Genomic DNA, 22,251 nt, shown 5'->3' with positions numbered 1-22,251 from the left:
GTCCTTGAGGTTCCTTCAGCTACATGCAGAATAAGCCTCATGGAAGAATTGGAAATCGATCAGGGTAGCCAAAGATGCTTGTCCTTTTTCAGAAACAGATCCTGAGAGGGTGTCAAAAAGGTCCTTAATGTGGTCTCTAGGTAACTTACTGAAATGTTCCAGACAGTTCAGTGACCTTAAAGCAAAGGTTGCTGAAACACAGACATGCTCCCTAAACCTGTCCATCACCTGAGACTCCTTGTTAGGGGGGATGGATAGTAGAACTCTCCTCAGCAAGTTCTTTCTTAATGGCTGCCACCATGACCATAGTATCAACAGGCTCCCCTTTTGTCCAAAACTGCTTTGTCCTCTGGTACTGCCATAATTTTGGCAGGTCTGAGAGGTATTGGTTCAATGGAGTCAGGATCCTTTCATGCCTACACAGAGACCAACTCAATGAGCTTGTTGGTGGTCAGAGACACCCAGCAGGTAGATGGATCAATACCAAATGCTTCCAGGAATACAGACTCCTCAAAATAAGGGTTGCTGGTCTTCCAGCCACCTCCCTGTTTCAGGATTTCAAGGATGTCTCCAAATGAGACATCAACAGGAGGTGACCATGGGGACCCATCATCTTCATCAAAGTCTGTATCTTCTGCAATAGATTCCTCTGGTGAATCCAAGTGCTTTCTCTTGCTTGTCTTCTTCTTAGCGACCTACTCAGTGGGATGCTGTGGGGAGGTATCAGTAGTAGTCAGGACACCCTGCTGGGAAGCCTGGGATTTTGGTACCAGCTGTCCCTGTGGAGAATAGAGGTGATACTCCAAGTGCAAAGACAACAAGACTGTGGGCAGGGGATCTGAGGGGGTAGGAACCATCTGTGTTGCCAAGGCAGACAAGGCTCTCTCCATAACCTCAAAGGCAGACCTCCCTAGAGATGGATAGAACCCCAGGTCTAAAGAGGCAAGCTTTTGGACAGCAATCCTTCCCTGTTCCATGGAGAATCCCCCTGAGGCAGAAGCTGGAGCCAAACTAACCCATGCCAATGGCCCAAGGTGCAGAGACAGCTCTGAAAACTTTGGAGTTGACTTTAACACACTGGATCAGACAGGGTAGCTTCAGCTCCAAATGCTCTACAGATCCAACTTGAACCAAAGTGCTCAGAACAAGTCTTGGGTCAGAGGATAAGGATATACTCGGATACAAGGCAGGCTGAGCTTGATGGCTCAATTCCAAGAACTCTGTGCCCATGGAATGAGTCTGAGGAGGAATTGGTAAGAGGGGTAGTGGAAGATCGGACTTCTTGACCCAGAGAGGAACCAAAGGGACACCTGTCAAGCTCTGCACCAAGAGAATTCTTCTCACCAATCTGTCCACATCATCTTCTGTAAGACTCCTGGAAGAGTGAGTGGAAATTACAGATGGAGACTTGGGTCTTTACAAAAAGGGTGAAGGGACCCTGGAGGGCACAGGGTCCATGGAAGGGGAATATCTAGTTTTGGCAAGACAATTAAGCTTGATGAAGTAGATTGACTGGATAATTTCTTTGAGTCAAGGCAGTCTGATACGATGACTATCCTTTTATGTTTCAAATCCAAGGTTGAGGTCAGATCCAATAATTATTTTTTTTGCTTCGGATCTAAGGATTAAGTCTGATCCAACATTTCTGATTTTCTTTTCTTATGACCCAATGGAGGAGCCAGATCCAATAGCAGTTTTTTCCTATACTGATCCGATGCCCTTGAGGAAGAAGTGGAAGGGCTCAGAGATGGAAATTTGGATTTCTTTGATTTCACAGGTGAAGCTCCAGATAAAGCCTCTTTTTGAAAGAGTAAGGACGCAATCCTTTGAGAATGAGTTTAGTTTTCCTTTCCATAACAGCTCTGGGAATAAAACCCATGGCATATGGCGCAGTCTTTTTGTAAGTGCAGGGGACCTAAACAGTATACATATTAAGTGTGTGCATCTGAAATAAGAAAAATACCCATCCTTGAGGTATTTTTTTGAACCTTGCAAGGCCTTTCTCCTTGTCACCAGTAAGACAGACAGCACACACCAGAAGTTAGCCAAAGGTAAAGAAACAATAACTTTTTTTTTTAAACAATGGAAAAAAAAATCAGCTATAGAAAAAGAAAGGTAATGAAAATACCATCAATGGTATATTAAAGCTACAGAATTATAGAAAAGGGAGAGACCGAAAGAGTACTAACAATAGTACTGAAGAGTACGGGACGCAAGAGAGAAAAAAGAGAAAAGGAAGACTAATTTAGTAGAAGCTAGGAGAAAGAGCGATAAGCAAGGGAGAGTAAATAGACCTAAAAATTAAACAATTCAGTTAAGTAAATATTCATTTTGATAAAGAACGTATTACTTAGCTCAAGAGTAGCAGTAACCACATATTTCGCTCAAAGCGGCAAAGAAGATCTGAGGTAATTGGGGTGGTTGCATTGTCGGTAAGGGAGAAGCTCTAGAGATTTTGTTTGGTACAAGCTTTAGCAACAGCCAAATCAGATTTGAGGGATCGGATCCGAACCCATAAGTTGAGGGCAGAATGAAAACTGACAACATCGGATCATGTTTTAATGAAGTGAAATTGTTGCTTTCTTTAATGTTGACAATGATTAATCAAATCATAAATAATATAACTACAAAATGTAAAACCAAAGACAAACCATCAATAAGAAAGATAAACCAATATATTTACAGATATAGAAAATACGGAACTGAAAACTACTAGAGATCAGAAACTGAACTCAATAGTAAAAATGTATGGAAACTGACCTTGAAAAGGAAAATGACATGGATCGAAGCACATAACATGTACAGCTAATTAATAAAGATAACTGCAATACAAGGTATGAAGCCACTGGCCCAGTTGTTAAGATATGTAAGTGTCTATTATTAGTTCATCGACAGCTTAGGTTGTTCAATCTGTAATGATCGACAACTAAGCGTCAAACTTGCAAAATCGTGAATGGCCATTTAAGCGAATTCGTTCCTCAGGAAATAATTCAGTAGGGCATCCGCGAACAAAATTAACTTTTCAACCTAAATAAAGTGGGGGGTTTCTCCCACCATACCCCCCCTAACTAAATATACCAACTCTGAGATTGCTCCACATTGCCAAAAGGGCAAATCAACGATAACGGCCAAGCAACTTCTTTCCCGAGGAAATCATTTGCTGAAATAACCGAGATTTTGCAAGTCCGCTGCTTAGGTGTCGATCATTACAGATTCATAGGTTCACAGGTTGGTACTAGCCTATCAGCCCTAGGGCCTATACAAGCCTAGCCATAACAATTCCCTGGCTATTTCTTCCCACACTATTTACTTCCCTGTCTAGCAGGGTGACTGACGTGATCCCCGGGGTGAATTTCCTTTCTTCCATCCAATCGATAAGGTTCCTTTTGAAGAGGGCCAAAGAGGCACTCTGCTTGACATGTATTGGCAATCTATTCCAGAGTCTGGGGAGTCTCTGGGTCAGGAACCTATCCCTCCAGCATGTTTTGTTAATTGTTATGACAAGGTTTAGATCCCTGGAGCGTGTGGCTCGGAGGGATTTGGATTTCTTTAAGTGTAGCATGTCCAACAGCTCTGGGTTTGACATGGCCTTGTATGTTAAGCAGAGATCGCCTCTGAGTAGATGATATGCGACAGAGTATAGCTGGAGTTTTTTAAGGCAGTCAGCACAGGGCATCTGCTTTAGGCCTGTGATTCTTTTAGTGAGGTATTTCTGTGGCCTTTCCAGTTGTTTTAGATGTCTTGAGAGGTACATACCAAACGGGGCGTTGTATTCTATAATGGGTCTAATGAGGGATGAGTACAGTGGCATAATGACCTCCTTTTTTCTGGATGAAAAGCCCTTAGTGATGAGGTGTGCCACATAGAAGGATTTCCTGACTGTTGTGGCGATGTGGTTATCAAAGGTTAGACCACTGTCCACCTGTGTCCCTAAGTCTCTTATCACACTTTTGGTGTTTAGTGTACTGCCACCTATATGGTAATTCATGGGTACATGTTTTTTTCCCAAAGGGGATACCTATACATTTCTTGGCATTGAGCTTGAGCCCATGGCTCTGGCAACCAAGCATCTGATTCTGTAAGGCCCTTTTCTAGAGTATCCACATCATTTGGGGATTCATTAATGGCTCCCAGTTTGCAGTCATCTGTGAACTTTGTTAGCCAGAGTCCCTTAGTGTTGGCCTGTACTTCAGAGAAGTAGATGCCAAACAAGAGTGGTCCCAGGACTGAACCCTGAGGTACTTCACTTGTCTGGAGCCAGATTTCGAGTCAGCTACTTTTACAGTGTGGGTTCTATCAGTAAGCCAATTAGCAACCCATTGGGTGATGTAGGGATTAATGCACAGTTTAGTAAGTTTATCTATGATTCCAGAGTGGGGGATGGTGTCAAAGGCCTTGTCAAGGTCTAGATAGGCTGCGTGAACCACCTTACCCTTGTCCATGGCTCTGGAGACTGATTCGAAGAAGTCAATCAGGTTCAGGAGACAAGATCGGCCCTTCACGAACCCAAACTGGGTGGGGTCCAGTGTTTGAAGGTTGCCAATGTCTTTGTTTATAAGTACCATGATAATACACTCCAGGGCCTTGCAGATAAGTCTCATCAGACTGGTGGGATGGTAGTTTCCGGGATCCAAGGTGGATCCTCCCTTGTGGAGTGGGATAACTGCAGCTCTGCACCACTCAGGCACGAAACCTGAAGTGAGGCCTTGATTACACATGACACTTAGGTAAGGTGCCAGTTCATATTGTAGTTAATATAGTACACAGCCTGGGATGTCATCTGGTCCCATGGATGCCGTATTCTTAGCTTTGGAGAGTGCATTTTTTACCTGTGTGGCCGTTATTACAGGAATTTGGCAATCTTCCAGTATTGGGATGACCCTTTTAGGGGGTGAAGTTGGCACTGAATCGATCTGCCAAGATATTGGCAATATCCTTGAGATCAGTATATTTAATGCCATTCTGTTTTAGCTTAGAGCAGATCTCGGTCATTTCAGCGAATTCTTTCCTTGGGAAAGAAGTTGCTTGGCCGTTACCATTGATTTGCCCTTTTGGCAATGTGGAGCAATCTCAGAGTTAGTATATTTAGTTAGGGGGGTATGGTGGGTGAAACCCCCCACTTTATTTAGGTTGCAACAGTGAAGAGAAGGACATCTACTGTTATGGTAAGTCATTATAAAATTGTACTATGTCCTTCCCTATCATTGTTGCAGTATTCATTACAAAAGGGAGAGTGCAAAAGTTCAAGAGGAAACTTGGGAAGAGACAGGCACACAGCAGCGCTCTAGAAACCCATGTAGGAAACCTCTGGCAAAATTAGCTCTTGCTCTGCAAACAACATTTAATTTATAATGCTTAGTGAAGAAGCACCAGAGGAAGCAACAGCTCTAGTATAATGAGCCTTTACAGGGGTAGAAAGACATTTCTCATGAAAGGAATAACTAAAAGAAATGGCCTTAGAGATCCAGGAGGAAATGGTTTGCTTAGAAACAGCCAAACCTAGGGATCTGGGATGACTGCTGAATCCTACACAAATGCATTTTATAAGCATTTACACGAGTGCATGGATTGTGCAATCCCTAACAGAACCAAGATTCTATCCTCCAAAAAAAGGAAGCCAATCTGGTGGTCCCCTACAATAAACAAACTCTACAACAGAAGAAAGAAACTGTTGCAAAAAAGAGTAAAATACCATGATTGGAAAAACTCCCTGGTCAGCCTCAGTAAGAAGCTGAGATCCCTCATAAAATCCTCCAAAGCTAGTTATGAAAAGAAAATCGCCACTGACTCTAAAGACAACCACAAAGCATTCTATGGCTATGTCAAGAATCTCAATGGCAACACTCAGATCTGCTCTCAGTTACAGCACAATGGCACTAAATATACAGAACTAACTGATATTGCCAACATCCTGGCAGATCGGTTCAGTGCTAACTTTACCCCCCTGTCATCCCCTAAAGGGCCCATCTCTATACCTGAAGAATGCAAAGTTCCTGTAATCACGGCTGCACAGGTAAAAAACACACTATCCAAAGCCAAGAACACAGCATCCATGGGACCTGACAACATCCCAGGCTGTGTTCTACATGAACTACAGAATGAACTGGCACCCCACCTAAGTACCATGTTCAATCATAGACTCACCTCAGGCTATGTGCCCACTGAATGGTGCACAGTGACAGTTATCCCATTCCACAAAGGGGGAGCCACCACAGACCCCAGAAACTACCACCCCATTAGCCTAACGAGTCTGGTCTGCAAGGCTATGGAAAGTATCATGATGGAACTTATAAACAATGACATTGGTAATCTCCAAACTCAGGACCCCACACAGTTCGGGTTTGTAAAAGGCAGATCATGTCTCCTAAACCTGATAGAGTTCTTTGAAGCAGTCATCAAAGCTGTAGATGAGGGTAAGGTGGTTCACACAGCCTATCTAGATCTCGCCAAGGCTTTTGACACCACCCCCCACTCTGGAATTATAGATAAACTCACTAAACTAGGTATAAATCCCTATGTCACAAGATGGGTTGCCAACTGGCTCACTGACAAAACCCACACTGTGAAAGTAGCAGACTCCAAATCCAACTTCAGACCAGTGACAAGTGGAGTACCACAAGGTTCAGTCCTGGGTCCTCTCCTGTTTGGTATCTACTTTTCTTTTTTTCAAAACAAGTTTATTGTTTTAACATATAAGAGAAATATCATAACAATTTTATACAAATAATTAAAAATAGGTATTATTATAATATTCAACAAAACAACTAAAGTATTTACAAAGACATCCACTACAATCAGATCAATTAATTAAACTAAAATACTGTGCTATTGAAATTAGAATTTTTTTAACAAATTTTGTAAATTATCCCATACAATAAAATGTGATGTTTTTCTAGTTGTTCTCATTCTAATTGTGCTTATTTCCATATGACACATTATATTCATAACATTTTTAAATTCATTGAACGAAGGAGGTGTATCTGAAATCCAATTTCTAGTTATTATTTTCCTAGCCACTGCTAGGATAGACCATAACAAGGGAAGCTTAATCTTTTAACACATTGAGGTACAGGTGAGTTGAATAATATAAGAGACTTAGAAATAATGAAATTATCTGTAAAAAGAGCCTGCAAAAATTCATTAATTGACTTCCAGTATTCTTTCAACTTCATACAGTCATAAAACATATGAGCCCAGTCAGCATTAATTTCTACATTACATCTCTTACATAGATTATCTTTATTATTAATTTTATTCATCATCAAAGGTGTATAAAAGATCTATGTAAAATTTCCATGTATAAAGTCTCCAGACAATGGAAGATGTAGTTCTATAAGCAGATTCCAATATATATTGTTTATCTTGTTGAGTTGGTGGGTCCCCATTAATAGAGGTGAAATAATTCCAGTATGAATCTACATTGTAAAAGTTTCTTGTCTGATAATTTTATGTATATATGAAAGTTTACCTTTATCAGAAACTTTATGCTGTAAATTTATTATCAAGTAATCAATCAGTTTTGGAATAGATTCTTTAACTGTTATAGACATTAGATCTATTCTATCAATGAGATGTTGTCTAAAGATCTGAACCTCTAACCAGCAAGTTTCTCTTAGATCAAATTCTTGTTTTAAGAAATCTAGATTTTTAACTTTATTATCAGATATCAGCTGATACCAGTACTTTAGATTATCATCTATAGCTAAATGAGCTCCTTCAGAAGTAGATGACATAAGCATACTCTGAGTATAAATTATAGGGAATACAATAAAATTCCATTCCCTATACTTAGGGTGCATGAATATAAAGTTACGATAACTAATAATAATATTTAATGGGTAACAGACCATATGTTTAGGTGTAATAGGTGAAGTACAAAATTCCTTTAGCAACCACAACATGGAGTTATTTATAATCATATTTTTATGTGTTAAGGAGATTTTCATGAAGTGCATATTAATTATCTCCCAATAATCTTTCCATTTTGCGACATATGACCGATCTATTAATAAAGTAATAACTTTTATAATAGAAGAGATAATATATAAATTAAAGTCTGGAAAAGAAATACCCCCTTGAGACCAGCTATTAGTATGTTTCTTTACTGCAATCCTAGGTCTATTAGGTGCCCATAAGAAATTTAACATTAGTGTATTCAGTTTCTTGATAGTTATTTTTGTAGGTGAAAGTATTATTGATTGTATTAAGTATAAAATCTTGGGGAATATTATCATTTTAATAATTGTAAGTCTCTCCTCCATAGTAAAAACATATTATTCCAGGTATTAAAAAGATTTTGTATATTAAGAAAACAGGTATTATAGTTATTATATATAATAGATTTAATATCTTTAGATAGTATTATACCTAAATAAGTTATCTGACCTGAGTTGGGTACATATTTAGTAAAATCACTAATGAGAGTATTTTTTCGTGTATATATAGGTAGTATTTTAGTTTTTCTTCATTGAATATTAAACCAGAAATACTTTTAAAATTCATCATTTTATCAAATAAAGACTGCATAGAAGAATTAGATCCTGCTGATGTAATTAGAACATCATCTGCAAAAGTTGAATTTTGATGTTGTATTTTCTTCTATTTCAAAACCCTCTATGTCAGTACTGTTTCTAATCAAATTAGCCCAAGGCTCCATTACTAAAGTGAATAATAGTGGAGAAAGTGGACATCCTTGCTTTGTACCTTTAAGAATGGGTATTTTTGTGAAACATATGTTCCTACCTTAATATAAGCCAGCGTTCCTTTGTATAAATGCTCAATTAAATTTACAAATGCATCAGAGAAATTTGTGCATTTCAGTAAGGTAAACAGATAGTCCCAACTTACTGAATCAAATGCTGAACCTATATCAAGACTAATAAGTGTTAAATCTTTCTTTTTCCTATTTGCAAAATCAATTAATGTTAAAGTTCTTCTTATATTATCAAAAGTATTTCTATTTACAATGAAGCCTGTCTGATCTATGTCTATAATGCCGGGATAATTGTCTTCAATCTATCAGCAAAAATACTCATAAACATTTTATAATCAACATTAAGTAATGAGATGGGTCGATATGAAGAACATCTAGTTGGATCTTTATTAGGTTTTAAAATTGGTGAAATAAATGTATATTGCCAAGATGGGGGTTATTAACTCAGTTTGGGCCAGAATAAAAACCTTATGTATTAATGAATATGTAGTTTTAGAAAGGATTTTATATATCTCTGGTATAATACCATCATTACCCGGTGCTTTGTTTGATTTAAGCTTATTTATTTGTGTAATAACTTCTGTATATGAAATACTCTTGTCCAATAGTTTAATCTGTTGTTTATTAAGCTTTTATTCATGTTTGTGGTTATAAACTCCTTTATTTTATCTTTAGGTTCCATGTTAATGTTGTTATGGTTAATCTTGTGAAAGTGATTTCTAAATTAGTCCAGTATTTCTGGTATACTAGAAACATTCTTCTTTTCCTTAGAGAAAAGATTTCTTTGATATGGTTTTGTTTATTCAATCTTTTGTTTTATTTTTAAGTCTATGTAAGTATTTGGGGCTTATTGAATAAGACAAAAACTTGTATTTCTCTAAAGTTATTTTAACTTTATGAGTTAAAATTTCTTTGTATTTCTCATTTAGTTTGTTTATTTCTTCAATAACTTTCTTGTCCATAATATTTTCTTTATTATTATGCTTATAAGAGTCCAATTTACTTTGAATATCTAACAATTCCTTATCCCAAGATTTCCTTTTGTTATTATACCATCTGATACTTTGTCCATATAGATATGATTTTAAGGCATCCCAAACATAGACAATGGAGACTTCAGGAGTATTATTTATGTCTAGAAAATGTTGTACTTCTGAAAGTATATATTCTTTATAGTCTTTTAGCTGAGTTAAGTATGCTGGTATCCTTTTGATCTGAACATTATGAGTATTTTTTATCATGAATTCAAAAACAATTGAGTTATGATCAGATATAGGACACAAAATGATTTTGGAATTAATTACATCTGTTACCATCTGGTTAGAAATAAAGACCCTATCTATTTTTGAATAAGTTTTGTGTCTGTTAGAAAAAAAGGTGTATGGTAATGATTTTGACTCTATCTGATTATTAATATCATTCAAATGATAAGAATTAGCAAAATCATTTAAATGTTTTGCATTAGATGTAATTCTTCTTTTCTTTATAGTGGTAGTATAACTTTCATGTAGTATACAATTAAAATCACCAGCTAAAATAATATCCCCAATAGAGAATGATATGATCTTATCAATATGATGTTTCACTGTATTAATACCAATTCCAGGTATCCAATATACATTAATTAAAGTGTAAGTCTTCCCATTAATTTGTATTGTAACCATACAAAACATTCCTTTGTCATCCTGATAAGACTTAATGGTTTTAGGAATGGGCATACTTTTATTCCATAAAATAGCCACTCCTCTTTTTTCTGAGTGTGCTCTGAACTAACCAATACTGTATACTTATTAGTGGCTAGTTTATCAATATCTTTTTTCAAGAGATGGGTTTCTTGCAGGAAGACTAGATTGGTCTTGTGTAGATTAATGTATCTTATTAGGCTTGCCCTTTTACACGGATTATTCAATCCATTAATGTTTAAAGAAATTCCTTTTAAAGATGTCATTTGGCATTTTTAAAACTCAAGAATCTTATGATCGAAATAACAAATAACAAGATAAATAATGTTACATCTCCTCTTTTAGGTGTACCTTTAAATATAGCTGTATTTATTAAATCTCTTATGGGATTTTGTATAGGATTCAATTTTGTTTGTAGTGACAATGAGTGTACAAAATATATTGTGGATGTCAAAACTATATACATATAACAATGAACAAGTGAAAATAATGTAAGGATTAAACCTTGCATCCCGCCTGGAGTTGAAAACTCCAACTTAGAGCAGTATTTACTACTCAAGTTAACCCCTACCCTAAGCAGCAGTACCTCAGCTACCACCTTATCAATTTAATACTAGTTATATTTAACTGAGGTTAACAGTTTTCAATTCAATTATCTATCAAGACAAAACTACACATTTGGTAAAACAGCATCATATAAACTAAAATAAACTTTTTTTTTTTTTTAAAACTGTTCATACTATTATATAGATCTATGTAATATATAACACTTGTATTCTAATAGCATTCAAATAATCTTAATGTTAGAAATCAAGAGGAGAGAAAATTATGTTCTAGCATTCATTTAAATCAAAAACTTTGGCTAATATGATTCAGACATTACATGCATTAAGATGCATCTATTTTCTGTCATGTGAATTCTATCAACAGCTTCCAAAAAAATCTTGAATTGTTTGTATATGAGCATTTACTTAAACTCATTATTGTCAATAGAGTAAAATATTGTATTCATAAAAATTATTATAAATCATATTGCATAGTTATGCAGATTCTCAGAAACACCTGCGTTATTACCTAAAAAAAAAAAAAAAAGCCATCACACACATAAACACAGACACACACACATACATATACACACACATATATACACACACACACACACCCACACACACACACACATACACATATATACATACATACACACACACACACACACATATATATATATATATATATATATATATATATCTGATCTCACTGAGTTGTGTCTTTGTAGAGCACAATCCTACTTGCTGTCCCTAGAATAAATCTGTCTGCTTTATACAAAATAATGCACAGCAAACACATATTAGTAACCAGATTTTAAAATCATGCTAACCTACTGCTTTAAAATATATCACATGACATTTCTTCCAGAATAGAGTTATAAGATTATTTATGCTTGTCAATCAGATGAATTAAATGAGTTATAGTAAAGTATATGTTTGGGACACAAGTTTTTAACACAGATTATTATGCTACTGTTAAGTAGATTTTCAAAAACATTTAAATAAATGTTTCATTTTCTATGCCTTCTAAAATAAGATATTTACTTGCTACAAGAAACTACATCATCTAAACTCATCATAACTGACATATTTTATGAATAGAGTATTTTTCCTGAATCTGTGGTGTGTCAGTGTGATAACCTTGTCAATGTTTATACTAACTGCTTTCAGTTTCTCTGTGAAAATTCTGTGAGTGAAGCTTCTGAGGAAACTCATGGACACTATGCATGAGACAGCCCACATCCCAGATTGTCTCCCTTAACATTTTGGCAGGAAACTTATTAAAACTTGAGGCAAACATTCATTTTGTCAATAGAGTAAAATATTGTATTCATAGAAATTATTATAAATCATATTAGATAGTTATGCAGATTCTCAGAAAAAAAAGCCATCACACTCACACACACACACACATATATATATATATATATATATATATATATATATATATATATATCTGATCTCACTGAGTTGTGTCTTTGTAGAGCACTGTCCTACTTGCTGTCCCTAGAATAAATCTGTCTGCTTTATACAAAATAATGCACAGCAAACACATATTGGTAACCAGATTTTACAATCATGCTAACCTACTGCTTTAAAATATATCACATGACATTTCTTCTAGAATAGAGTTATAAGATTATTTATGTTTGTCAATCAGATGAATTAAATGAGTTATAGTAAAGTATATGTTTGGAACACAAATTTTAACACAGATTATTATGCTGCTGTTAAGTAGATTTTCAAAAACATTTAAATAAATGTTTCATTTTTTATGCATTCTAAAATAAGACATTTACTTACTACAAGAAACTACATCATTTAAACTCATTATAACTGACATATTTTATGAACAGAGTATTTTTCCTGAATCTGTGGTGTGTCAGTGTGATAACCTTGTCAATGTTTATACTAACTGCTTTCAGTTTCTCTGTGAGAATTCTGTGATTTGAAGATACTGAGGTAACTCAAGGACATTGTGCATAAGACAGCCCACATCCCAGATTGTCTCTCTTAACATTTTGGCGGGAAACTTATTAAAAACTAGTGACAAACATTCATTTAGCAGTGTAAATGCATCTAAACATGACAGAACCTCCACAATGTATTCCACAGATCATCACAGCCTCTATGCAAGTGAAATTAAACTCAAAATTACCAACAAGTAATAAAACTCAGCATTCTTCTCCCAACTCAATTTTCATACAAATCCTATTATTCACTGTGCCCACACAGTCAAAAGCATTTCTATATATTAATAAAGAAAAGAGAGTAGAAAATAAAAGGGAGTGAGGCAGAAATAAAAAATGTAAGAGAAAGCTGTAAGAAGTATATACAATGGAATGTTACTTACTGTTTATATTAATAGAGTTAAAAATAAAACATATTATTTACTCTTATTTAGTTCTGATTATTATTAGTTAAAGCATGACAGATTATTTACAAACAAGCATAAGCAGTATAATCAAGAAAGTATAATTAGAAATAGCATTTGAAGAACTTATAAACTTTTACAAGAAATAAATATGTTATTATTCTATTAATGATATTTTCATTACTGTTCTCTCTCTGCCCTCCCCCACCCTTTACCCACTACATAATCTAAATAGAATGTCATTGTTTAAACAAAGAAAATAATAAAAGAAGAAGGAAAAAAAAAGGTAAAGATAACAAAATGTATCAAATTACTAACCTTACTTTTTTCAGAAAGAAAAACAAATCGAGTCACAGCCTGCCATTAAATCCTCAGGCATTTTGACTGGTTATGAAACAAAACATTTCTTTGCACAGAGAATAACTTTGATTAAATCTTTTCCAAAATATTTGTGGCTTTCCGGAAATGCAGGAACTATATTCAAAAAGATTAATAATGAACTAAAATGATGAGAGAAAAAAAACATATAACAAATCATTTGTTTTTTAGTCTCTTCTTCTTCTCTGAAGTCTTCCAGGAAGCTTCAGTTGCCAATCTCTTTAATGAAGAACTAGCCCATTCCATTTCTTCTATTTTATCCAAAATCCTTTTTTCTTTGACAAACAGTAAAGCAGAGTCTAAATCATCAAGACCTTAGGACCATCAGGAAGGAAGATTTTAAGCTTGGCAGGAAACAGAAGGTATGTTTTAAACTGTGCTTTTTTAAGCTCCCTTATTAGTGGCAGAAAACTTTTCTTTTAGCAATTACCATGGAAGAATAGTCATTGTCAAAACGCACAGTTGTCTCATTAAACTTAACAGGAGCTTTAGCCCAAGCAGATTTAAGAACCATCTCTTTATCAAAGATGATAGAAATCTAACTATAACTGATCTAGGATAGTTTTTGTTAGAGTTAGTATTAGCTATAGATCTATGTGCTCTTTCGATACCAAAAGAGAATGCTTCTGGTAAATCTAAAGTTTTAGGGAGCCATGTTGTTAAAAAAGAAGTAATATTGTTACCTTCAATATTTTCTGGCAGTCCAAAAATCCTAATGTTATTGCGCCTAGATCTATTTTCCAGGTCATCCAGCTTTGTTTGTAAATGTGTATTTTGTTTCAGCAGAAACTCAATGTTGATTTCCTGTTCTTGTATTTTATTTTCCATGTCATTCACAGCTTCTTCTATGCCTGTCATCTGGATCTTCTGTTGTTGCAGGTCCATATGTAACAAGTCTATTTGTTTTGTAGTTTTTCTATGAAAGTGTCTATTTTAGTATCCATTTTATCCATCTTAGCAGTAAGTTGCTGGACTATAATTATCAGAGACTGAAGTTCTTTCTTGATGCTGGAGTCTTGAGAATTTGTCTTACTGGAACTCATTTCAGACTGATAAACTGACAGGAAAATTTCCAAAGTAATTTCTGACAGGAATATTATTAAGATTTCCTTTCTTTTTTAGATATAGTTCAAGAACTATATAAAACAAACATATTTAGAAAGAAAATTACTTCAAGAATTAATTTTTTAAGTAATTAATTCCTGTCAATGTAATGAAATTGGTGGAGCTGAAGAAATCTGCTGCTATCCTGTGTTCATCCTTGGCCACGCCCCCGGTATCTACTTTTCTGATGTACAGGCCAACACAGAAGGTCTTTGGCTAACAAAGTTCACAAATAACTGCAAACTAGGAGCCATAATCAAAACTCCAAAAGATGTGGACATCCTACAAAAGGGCCTCGTTGAGATAGATGCCTGGTGTCAAAGCCATGGCCTCAAGCTCAATGCCAAAAAGTGCATTGTCATCCCTTTTGGTAAAAACTCTGTACCCATGAACTACCACATAGGCTGTAGTCTACTTAACACCGAAAGTGTGATAAGGGACCTTGGGACACAAGTGGACAGTAGTCTCTCCTTTGATAATCACATCACCACAGTAGTCAGGAAATCCTTCTACATGGCACACCTCATCACAAAAGGTTTCTCATACAGGAAAAAAGAGGTCATTGTTCCTCTCTACTCGTCACTCATTAGACCCATTATAGAGTACAATGCCTCTTTTGGTATGTACCTCACAAGACATCTACAACAACTGGAAAGGCCACAGAAATACCTCACAAAGAGGATTACCGGCCTCAAACAGATGCCCTACGCAGACCGTCTCAAAAAACTGCAGCTTTACTCCATTGCATATTGCCTACTAAGAGGCGATCTCTGCCTAACACACAAAGCTATGTCAAACCCAGAGCTTTTAGACATGCTCCACTTAAAGAAATCCCAATCCCTATGAGCTACATGCTCTAGGGACCTATACCTTGTCACCACAATAAACAGAACATGCTGGAGGGATAGATTCCTGTCCCACAGTCTTCCCATACTCTAGAACAAACTACCTATCTATATCAAACAAAGCTCCTCGTTAGGACTCTTCAAGAAAAATCTTGATGATTGGATGGGAGATAGGAAATTTACCCCGGGGATCACTTCTGTGGCTCTGCTTGACAGTGGCACAGGAAAATAATTTTCTTGGGTGGCGAAAGCCAGGCTACCTTTGGCTAGGCTTATACAGGCCCTAGGGCCAATAGCCTAGTACCTACCTATGAACCTATGAAAAGAAAGTAAGTTGCTCAGATTTGCCAATGGCCTTAGTCTTATCCAAATAATATCTGAGCTGTCTATGCAAATTAATACACTAATTAAGAGCCAACTCATTAAACATCTTTGGCATAAAAGAAGAATTGCTACAGACAGACATCCTGTCCCTATGAAAAACCAGTAAAGGAGGAAGCCATAAGAGCGTACAGTTCAAAGACTCTTAGATGAAGTAAGGGTCAAAAGAAGAACTGTACAATGTTGCAAGAAAGCTGAAGCCACAGTCTGAAGAGGAGTCGGTGTTAATTTTTCAAGCACAAAACTGAGGTTCCAGGAAGGTGGCATAGGCTTCCTGGTTGGCTTGTTATGAAGGACACCTTTAAGATATTAACCTCAAACTCACAGTCAAGAAGAGGAGTCAATGGCAGACAAGCAGAAATAGCTGAAAGGTGAGCTTTACCAGAAGAATAAGCTAACCCAGCATGGAGAAATTCACACAAACAAGAGAGAACCAGAGGGATTCCCCACACAGAAAATGGATCCTGATTACAAGAAAGGCACCAGACAGAAAAGCTCTTCCATTTTGCCAAGTATGACTTCCTGGTAGTGGGTTTCCTGGCCTCTTACAGAATGCTAAGCACATCCTCAGAAAAAAAGGGGCCTAAAAATGGATCAAAACCCTATCACACTCAGTGTCAGTTGAGGGGTGGACAAGTGGGGATGGATCAGGGTCCCCTTGTCTTGTGTGCGAAGCTCCACCCTGGAAGGTAACTTGTGGTGATTGCCCTTGGCTAGATGAAGAAGAAGGGGGGAATCAGTGCTGTCTGGGCCAAAAGGGAGTCACCTGCAAGATTTTGGGAGAGTCTTGCTTTATTTTGAGCAGGACTCTTGGAATCAGAGGAAGGGGAAGGAAGGCAGAGAGAAACATCCCTTCCAAGGAAAAGCTAGGGTGTGCACCTTCCAAGCCAAAGGACTTGGAGCTCTGGTCCTAAAAAGAGGAATTTGCCTGTTCAAAGGTGAAGCAAAAAGAACTACCTATGCAGTACTCTACTGATGGACAATGTTCAGAAACATACCTCTGTGAAGCATCCATTCATGAGCATGCTTACTGGACTAGCTTAGAGAGTCTGCCACTATATTTTGCTCTAAAGGAATATATACAGCCTGAAGAGTCACTTGATACCAGACAGCTGGATCCCAGACCTGAAGAGCTAGTCTGCAAAGAAGGTTGGACTGTGTCCCTTTTTGCTTGTTGATATATCACATCACTGTGGCATTGTCTGTGAAGATTTTTTAGAGACCATGGAAGAAAGAAAATGGAAAGTCTGAAGAGCTAAAAGGAGAGCTCTCATCTCCTTTATGTTAATGTGATCTCAGATGAGGACGCCAGAGACCCTAGACCTTGAGGGAATAGAAGAAAGCTCCCAAACCCCTGTCAGAAGCATCTGAAAAATGTTCCTGAGAGGGGAATAGGGGTTGAAAGGGAAGTTCCAGGTTAAGAGAAAGCTGATTAACCCTCTACTGGAGCTTGAGTTTCAGACATGGAAGGAAAAGAACTAAAAAAATCTAGTGGATGCAGTGCTAAAGCCACATTAACTTTAGAAACCACTGTAGTTTTCTCATATGTAGTCTGCCTCGAGGCAGCATAGGAATGGTGGAGGCCATGTATCCAAGAACCGTGGAAAAACCCTGGCTATAACTGAAACCAGATGACGAAGGGGTTGAAAAAAGGTGATTAGAGAGAGCCTTGGGTGGAGGAGGGGATGTCAGCACAGAAATGGTCTGGGTCCTGCAACCGAGAAACACATGATCCTGAGAAGGAACCAGGACTGACTTCTGAAAGTTTATGGTAAACTCCAGGCACTTTAAGAGACAAACTGTAAACTGGAGATGCTGAAGCAAGACCTCAGTGGATGAAGCCTGAATGAGCAGGCTGTCCAGATAAGGAAAGATGTGAACTCCTCTCATCCTGCAAAAGGCAATCACAGGAGTAAGGCATTTGGTGAATACCCTTGAGAAAGAAAGGTGACAAAGGGCAAAATAGAGAACTGAGAATGCAAGGAAGAAACTGAGAAATGTAAAAACTTCCGGAAAAGGGAGCACAGAAGAAAAAGATTTCCGACCGATGTTCAATGATAGTGTTTGGACTGCTGCCAAAGAAGTTCTGAGGTATGTACGCCCGACATCACCTTTATGCCCTATGCCTTGAGCATGGAGCATAAGTATGACGTACGACACCTATAAAATCTAAGTCTTTGGTATACTGGCTGGGAACTGGGGCTACCCCTTGGCATGGGATCCCTTTTGTAAAGAATATTGCAACAATGATATGGAAGGACATCAAAAAATGCTGGGTTAGATACATGCACATAAGGGCTACCTGTGAGTATAAGCAGTAGCGTAACTCAAGAATAGTATACAAAAATAAAACTTTTAAAGGACAATTATTGGTATTACTGGCATAAAACAAATGTTAAGTCAAGTTCAAAGTTGCTGTGGAGAAAGGTAACTTAACAGACATCAATTTAATATAAGGGGAGGAAATGGCCAGCAAACCTGCATAGCTGGCCAATATATTCATGCTTGAGATTTCCACCTCTCCCACGACAGATGACTGTTTGAGCCACTCTGAACTTACTCTAGGTGTTATCAATGAAACTAAACTTTATAATGACCTTTCTGGTAAGCTTTATTAGCTGTCAAATACCAAGTACATCTGGTGTCAGAGAAATTTAAGTATGGAGTTCTTTAACAATTTCTCTATTAAATATATTTAATGTTTCCATTATTGCTGAAGGAGACAAAGGAACACCTGTACATGACAAAGGCAGAATATGACATAAACAGAACTACAGGCCTAGATCTTTGTTATCTCCCATACCAAGATGTAATATTTATGTACACTTCAGAATAAACATTCAACCAACATGTTTTTGGAAGGTGGGAGGAAGCTGGACATTCTCAATAACGCAGGTAGACACTGGGAATAAACACAAACATGACACACAAATGCTACAGAGAAGGATCAAAGCCTTTTATCCTGGTGCTCTAAACAATTTGGGCCACTGTGCTACCCAAGGATCACTTCATAAAGCATTCTCGGATCAGACCACTTCAGAAAATTCACTTCTGAATTTAATAAAGCAGAATTCAAATTTCTGTTTTCTAAACTTCCCATGTAGAGGTTTTCACCTCCTATGCCCCTTTTACAAAATCAGCTCTGAGTTCACTGCACATCAAAGGAAGGATGATTTTACTTGTAGAAAACAATGTGTTACTTCAAACAACTGTGCACTGTCTAAATGTTGCTTGACCTCTGTACTACTTTCTAAAAAGTAGCTAAGGTGGGAAGAAGGGACAGCAACCCTGGGCTCACAGTGTTTGTGGGGGAGTGATCGGCAGATCCTGGTCATTCTTCAGTGCACACCAACAAAAAGCCTGCATTGCATTTCTGGTCAGAAATGAAGCACTGCAGCTACTGTATGTGTTTTAGTGTTCCATGTTTGGTACGAGGCACAGCAGTTGTCTGCTACAGAAGGAGCAGGAAGTTGCTGCAACTGAAATGTAGAAAAGACCTTTTTCTGAAACTGAAGACTCCAGTGCTCTGTATGTGTGGAAAAACTGAAGCATCAGCATACTACAAATATAGTAAGCAGTTTATTACAGTTTAAAAGTAAAAAAAAAAAACATTTTTTCCTTTGTCCCTCAAGTCCAAGGAAAAGAGCATTTTCAGGAGAATTGCCAGACAGGAAGAACAGCCCCAAGTGTAAAATTAGACAGCTACACCTTGATCACTGCTTTTGGTTTTTCATCAGATATAATACATGTTATACTCTTCCTACTGTAATTGCTGTGGGATACAATTCATAAAAAGCATTATCTTATAAGCCAAAGAAACGTTCTTGAACTGGTACCTAAACTAGATTTTAATTAAGACTTCACGGAGATCAACTATTTGGCACTATACAACATAATTTTATTCTACTTTTGGATGTTTGGACCCTGTCACCCTCTATAACGGGCAAGACTTTTTTAATGCAAGGCACAACTGTTTTAATGCCATCTCCGCTGTAAGATACAGAGAAGGGAGAAGCAAGAGCTAGGAAAGTTTTGATTTTTCAAATGTTCCTGCAGTACTTCTCCCTGTTGGCCAGCAACCAAATAAATTGCTTTCTACACTAGACCTAGTGCACAAGCATGCTACAACATAACTATGCTGCTTGGCTGAACTGCACAAATGCTCCCAAGTCTCTGTGCAAAGAAATGTAGATCTGGGCCTACCCATCCAGTTGCTCCCACAGAGGCAAAAAACTAATATCCCTCTTCAACAAAATCGACGAGGATTAGCAACTCATTACTACTCCTTCCTGGCTGGTTCCTCCAGCACCCAAGGAGTTAGTCAAACCTGAGTCACCTGGGGAACAATGGTCTTTTTGTGCTACACTATCAATATGATAAAGAATCTTTCTTTTTCAAGAGTAGTTCTGCTCCTATCACATTACAAAAATACCAATGAAAAGTGCATCTGTCCCCAGTCGCTCAAGTCTTCGACAGCCTAAACCTTATGAATTAGGAATAATCAGCACAAAGACGACTTGTTTTATCTATCAAGAAGGAAGACAGCAACATGGCAGACATTTGTGTGCTGGCATGCATGTGGGTACACATATCCAATTCTGACCCAAGACATTTTTTTTTTTAAAAGCAAAACACAATTTAGGTATCGTGCCCAACCACTACTGCAATAACAAAATGCAAAAATAAACTCTTCCTTTCCCTTTCCTCTATCTCTTTTAATATTTTTATTTAATGGAAAGAGCTTTAACATGTTACAAGTCTAAAAAGGACAAATAAGTTTAGAATTATAAGAAAAAACAAGAACACTTGAGTAAATTCACATTATAAAAAGTGGGAACTTAATAAGGATTAAAACCAGAGTACAGTATTGCTTCTAAAAACACATGGCTATTACTAAAGTTTAACAATAATAGAAAAAAAAGACAAAAAAGTGAATAGCTATCTACATATAGTATGCAATCATATTATTATCCATACCACAAGAGGTTTGCAGATTCCCAGGTGCACTTTACCAGCTGGAACAGATTTCAGGATTTCCACAGCAGCATCTAAGGGAATGTTGTCCAGGTACTTTTCATTAACAAAGACAAGTCGATCACCAGGTAGCAAACCTCTATTATTGTCCGCTACACCTCCTAGAACTAGAGATCGAATCACTATCACAGTTCGTGATGGTTCCAAGGGATCCTGCAGAGATAGCAAGAAACCACTCACTAATTAAAATGGCAAAAATTTGAAAAGAAACCTTAAATACATTTTTTATATATGATACGTACAGTCTTCCAATAATGACTGCAGTGTACAGAAGAAAACTATATGGCTGCTTTTCGAAGAACAGATGGTCATCAATTATATGTCCTGTTATAAACCTTACTCTTTCCAACATCTAAGGTTTTGTGGGCTAATGTCACTTTCCCAGTTGGTTCATGTGATGGCCACTGGGAAAAGAACTGTCACTGTAAAAAGTCTCTCTCTCTCTACATACATATACATATACATATATATATATATATATATATATATATATATATATATATATATATATATATATATATATATATATAGAGAGAGAGAGAGAGAGACATACCCACCCACACACACACAAGCGCATGTGCAGTTCTGACCCAGGACTTGGGATTACCAAAGGAGAAAACATGCTGACTCTTCACTCTAAGACATTAAAGTGCATGCCATAGCAGAATTTAAAAGTATATCTTGTACTGCACAAATTTTACATACCAAAACACACTAAAGCAAATACTAGCTCTACGTAGATTAAATAAAACTTTATAAGTGTAACTGTACCTGTTTATCATAGAAACTCAAGTATTCACTCTGTGCATGGATGGACCTGAATGCAAGCTGCTGAACACTAATGCATTCTGTATGGTAAGAGAAGTATCCATATATTTATTTAGTTTATTTATTTTACATTTGTTGACCGGGCTAGTCCAACTGGATATATGTCCATTTTCAGTAGAAGCCCAGGGAGAAACGCTCCAAGCATGAACAGTAACAAAGTTAACAATATATAACAAAGACATGTATAATAACAGTACAGAGGTAGCATTGGATAAAAGAAAAAAATATAGTATTACAAATATAGACTATAGACATTATGCTAAAAGTTAAACTAAATAAAAAAAAACAAGTATACTAAACACAAATTGGGTATGAGCAAAACAGAGTAAAGTCCTTATATTTTATCCTCTTACTATGAAAAAAA

The 22,251-nt window shown here is 36.8% G+C and overlaps 1 protein-coding gene across 1 annotated transcript in view; it reads right to left on the bottom strand.

Annotated features, from left to right (window-relative positions):
- The window catches only part of PATJ (PATJ crumbs cell polarity complex component), a gene marked incomplete in the record, with an annotated part of 2,990,875 nt that overhangs the window by 2,670,306 nt on the left and 298,318 nt on the right, over positions 1-22,251 (bottom strand). The window contains 1 exon segment of the mRNA XM_044085542.1: positions 21,003-21,212. Within this exon segment, the coding sequence (XP_043941477.1) occupies positions 21,003-21,212 (210 nt within the window).

This window comes from Protopterus annectens, chromosome 10.part0 (assembly GCF_019279795.1).
Source record: "Protopterus annectens isolate FY-2018-M chromosome 10.part0, PAN1.0, whole genome shotgun sequence".
NCBI lineage: Eukaryota > Metazoa > Chordata > Ceratodontiformes > Protopteridae > Protopterus > Protopterus annectens.
The sequence above is the reverse complement of the archived record's forward strand: the minus strand, read 5'-3'. Positions and strand labels throughout refer to the sequence as shown.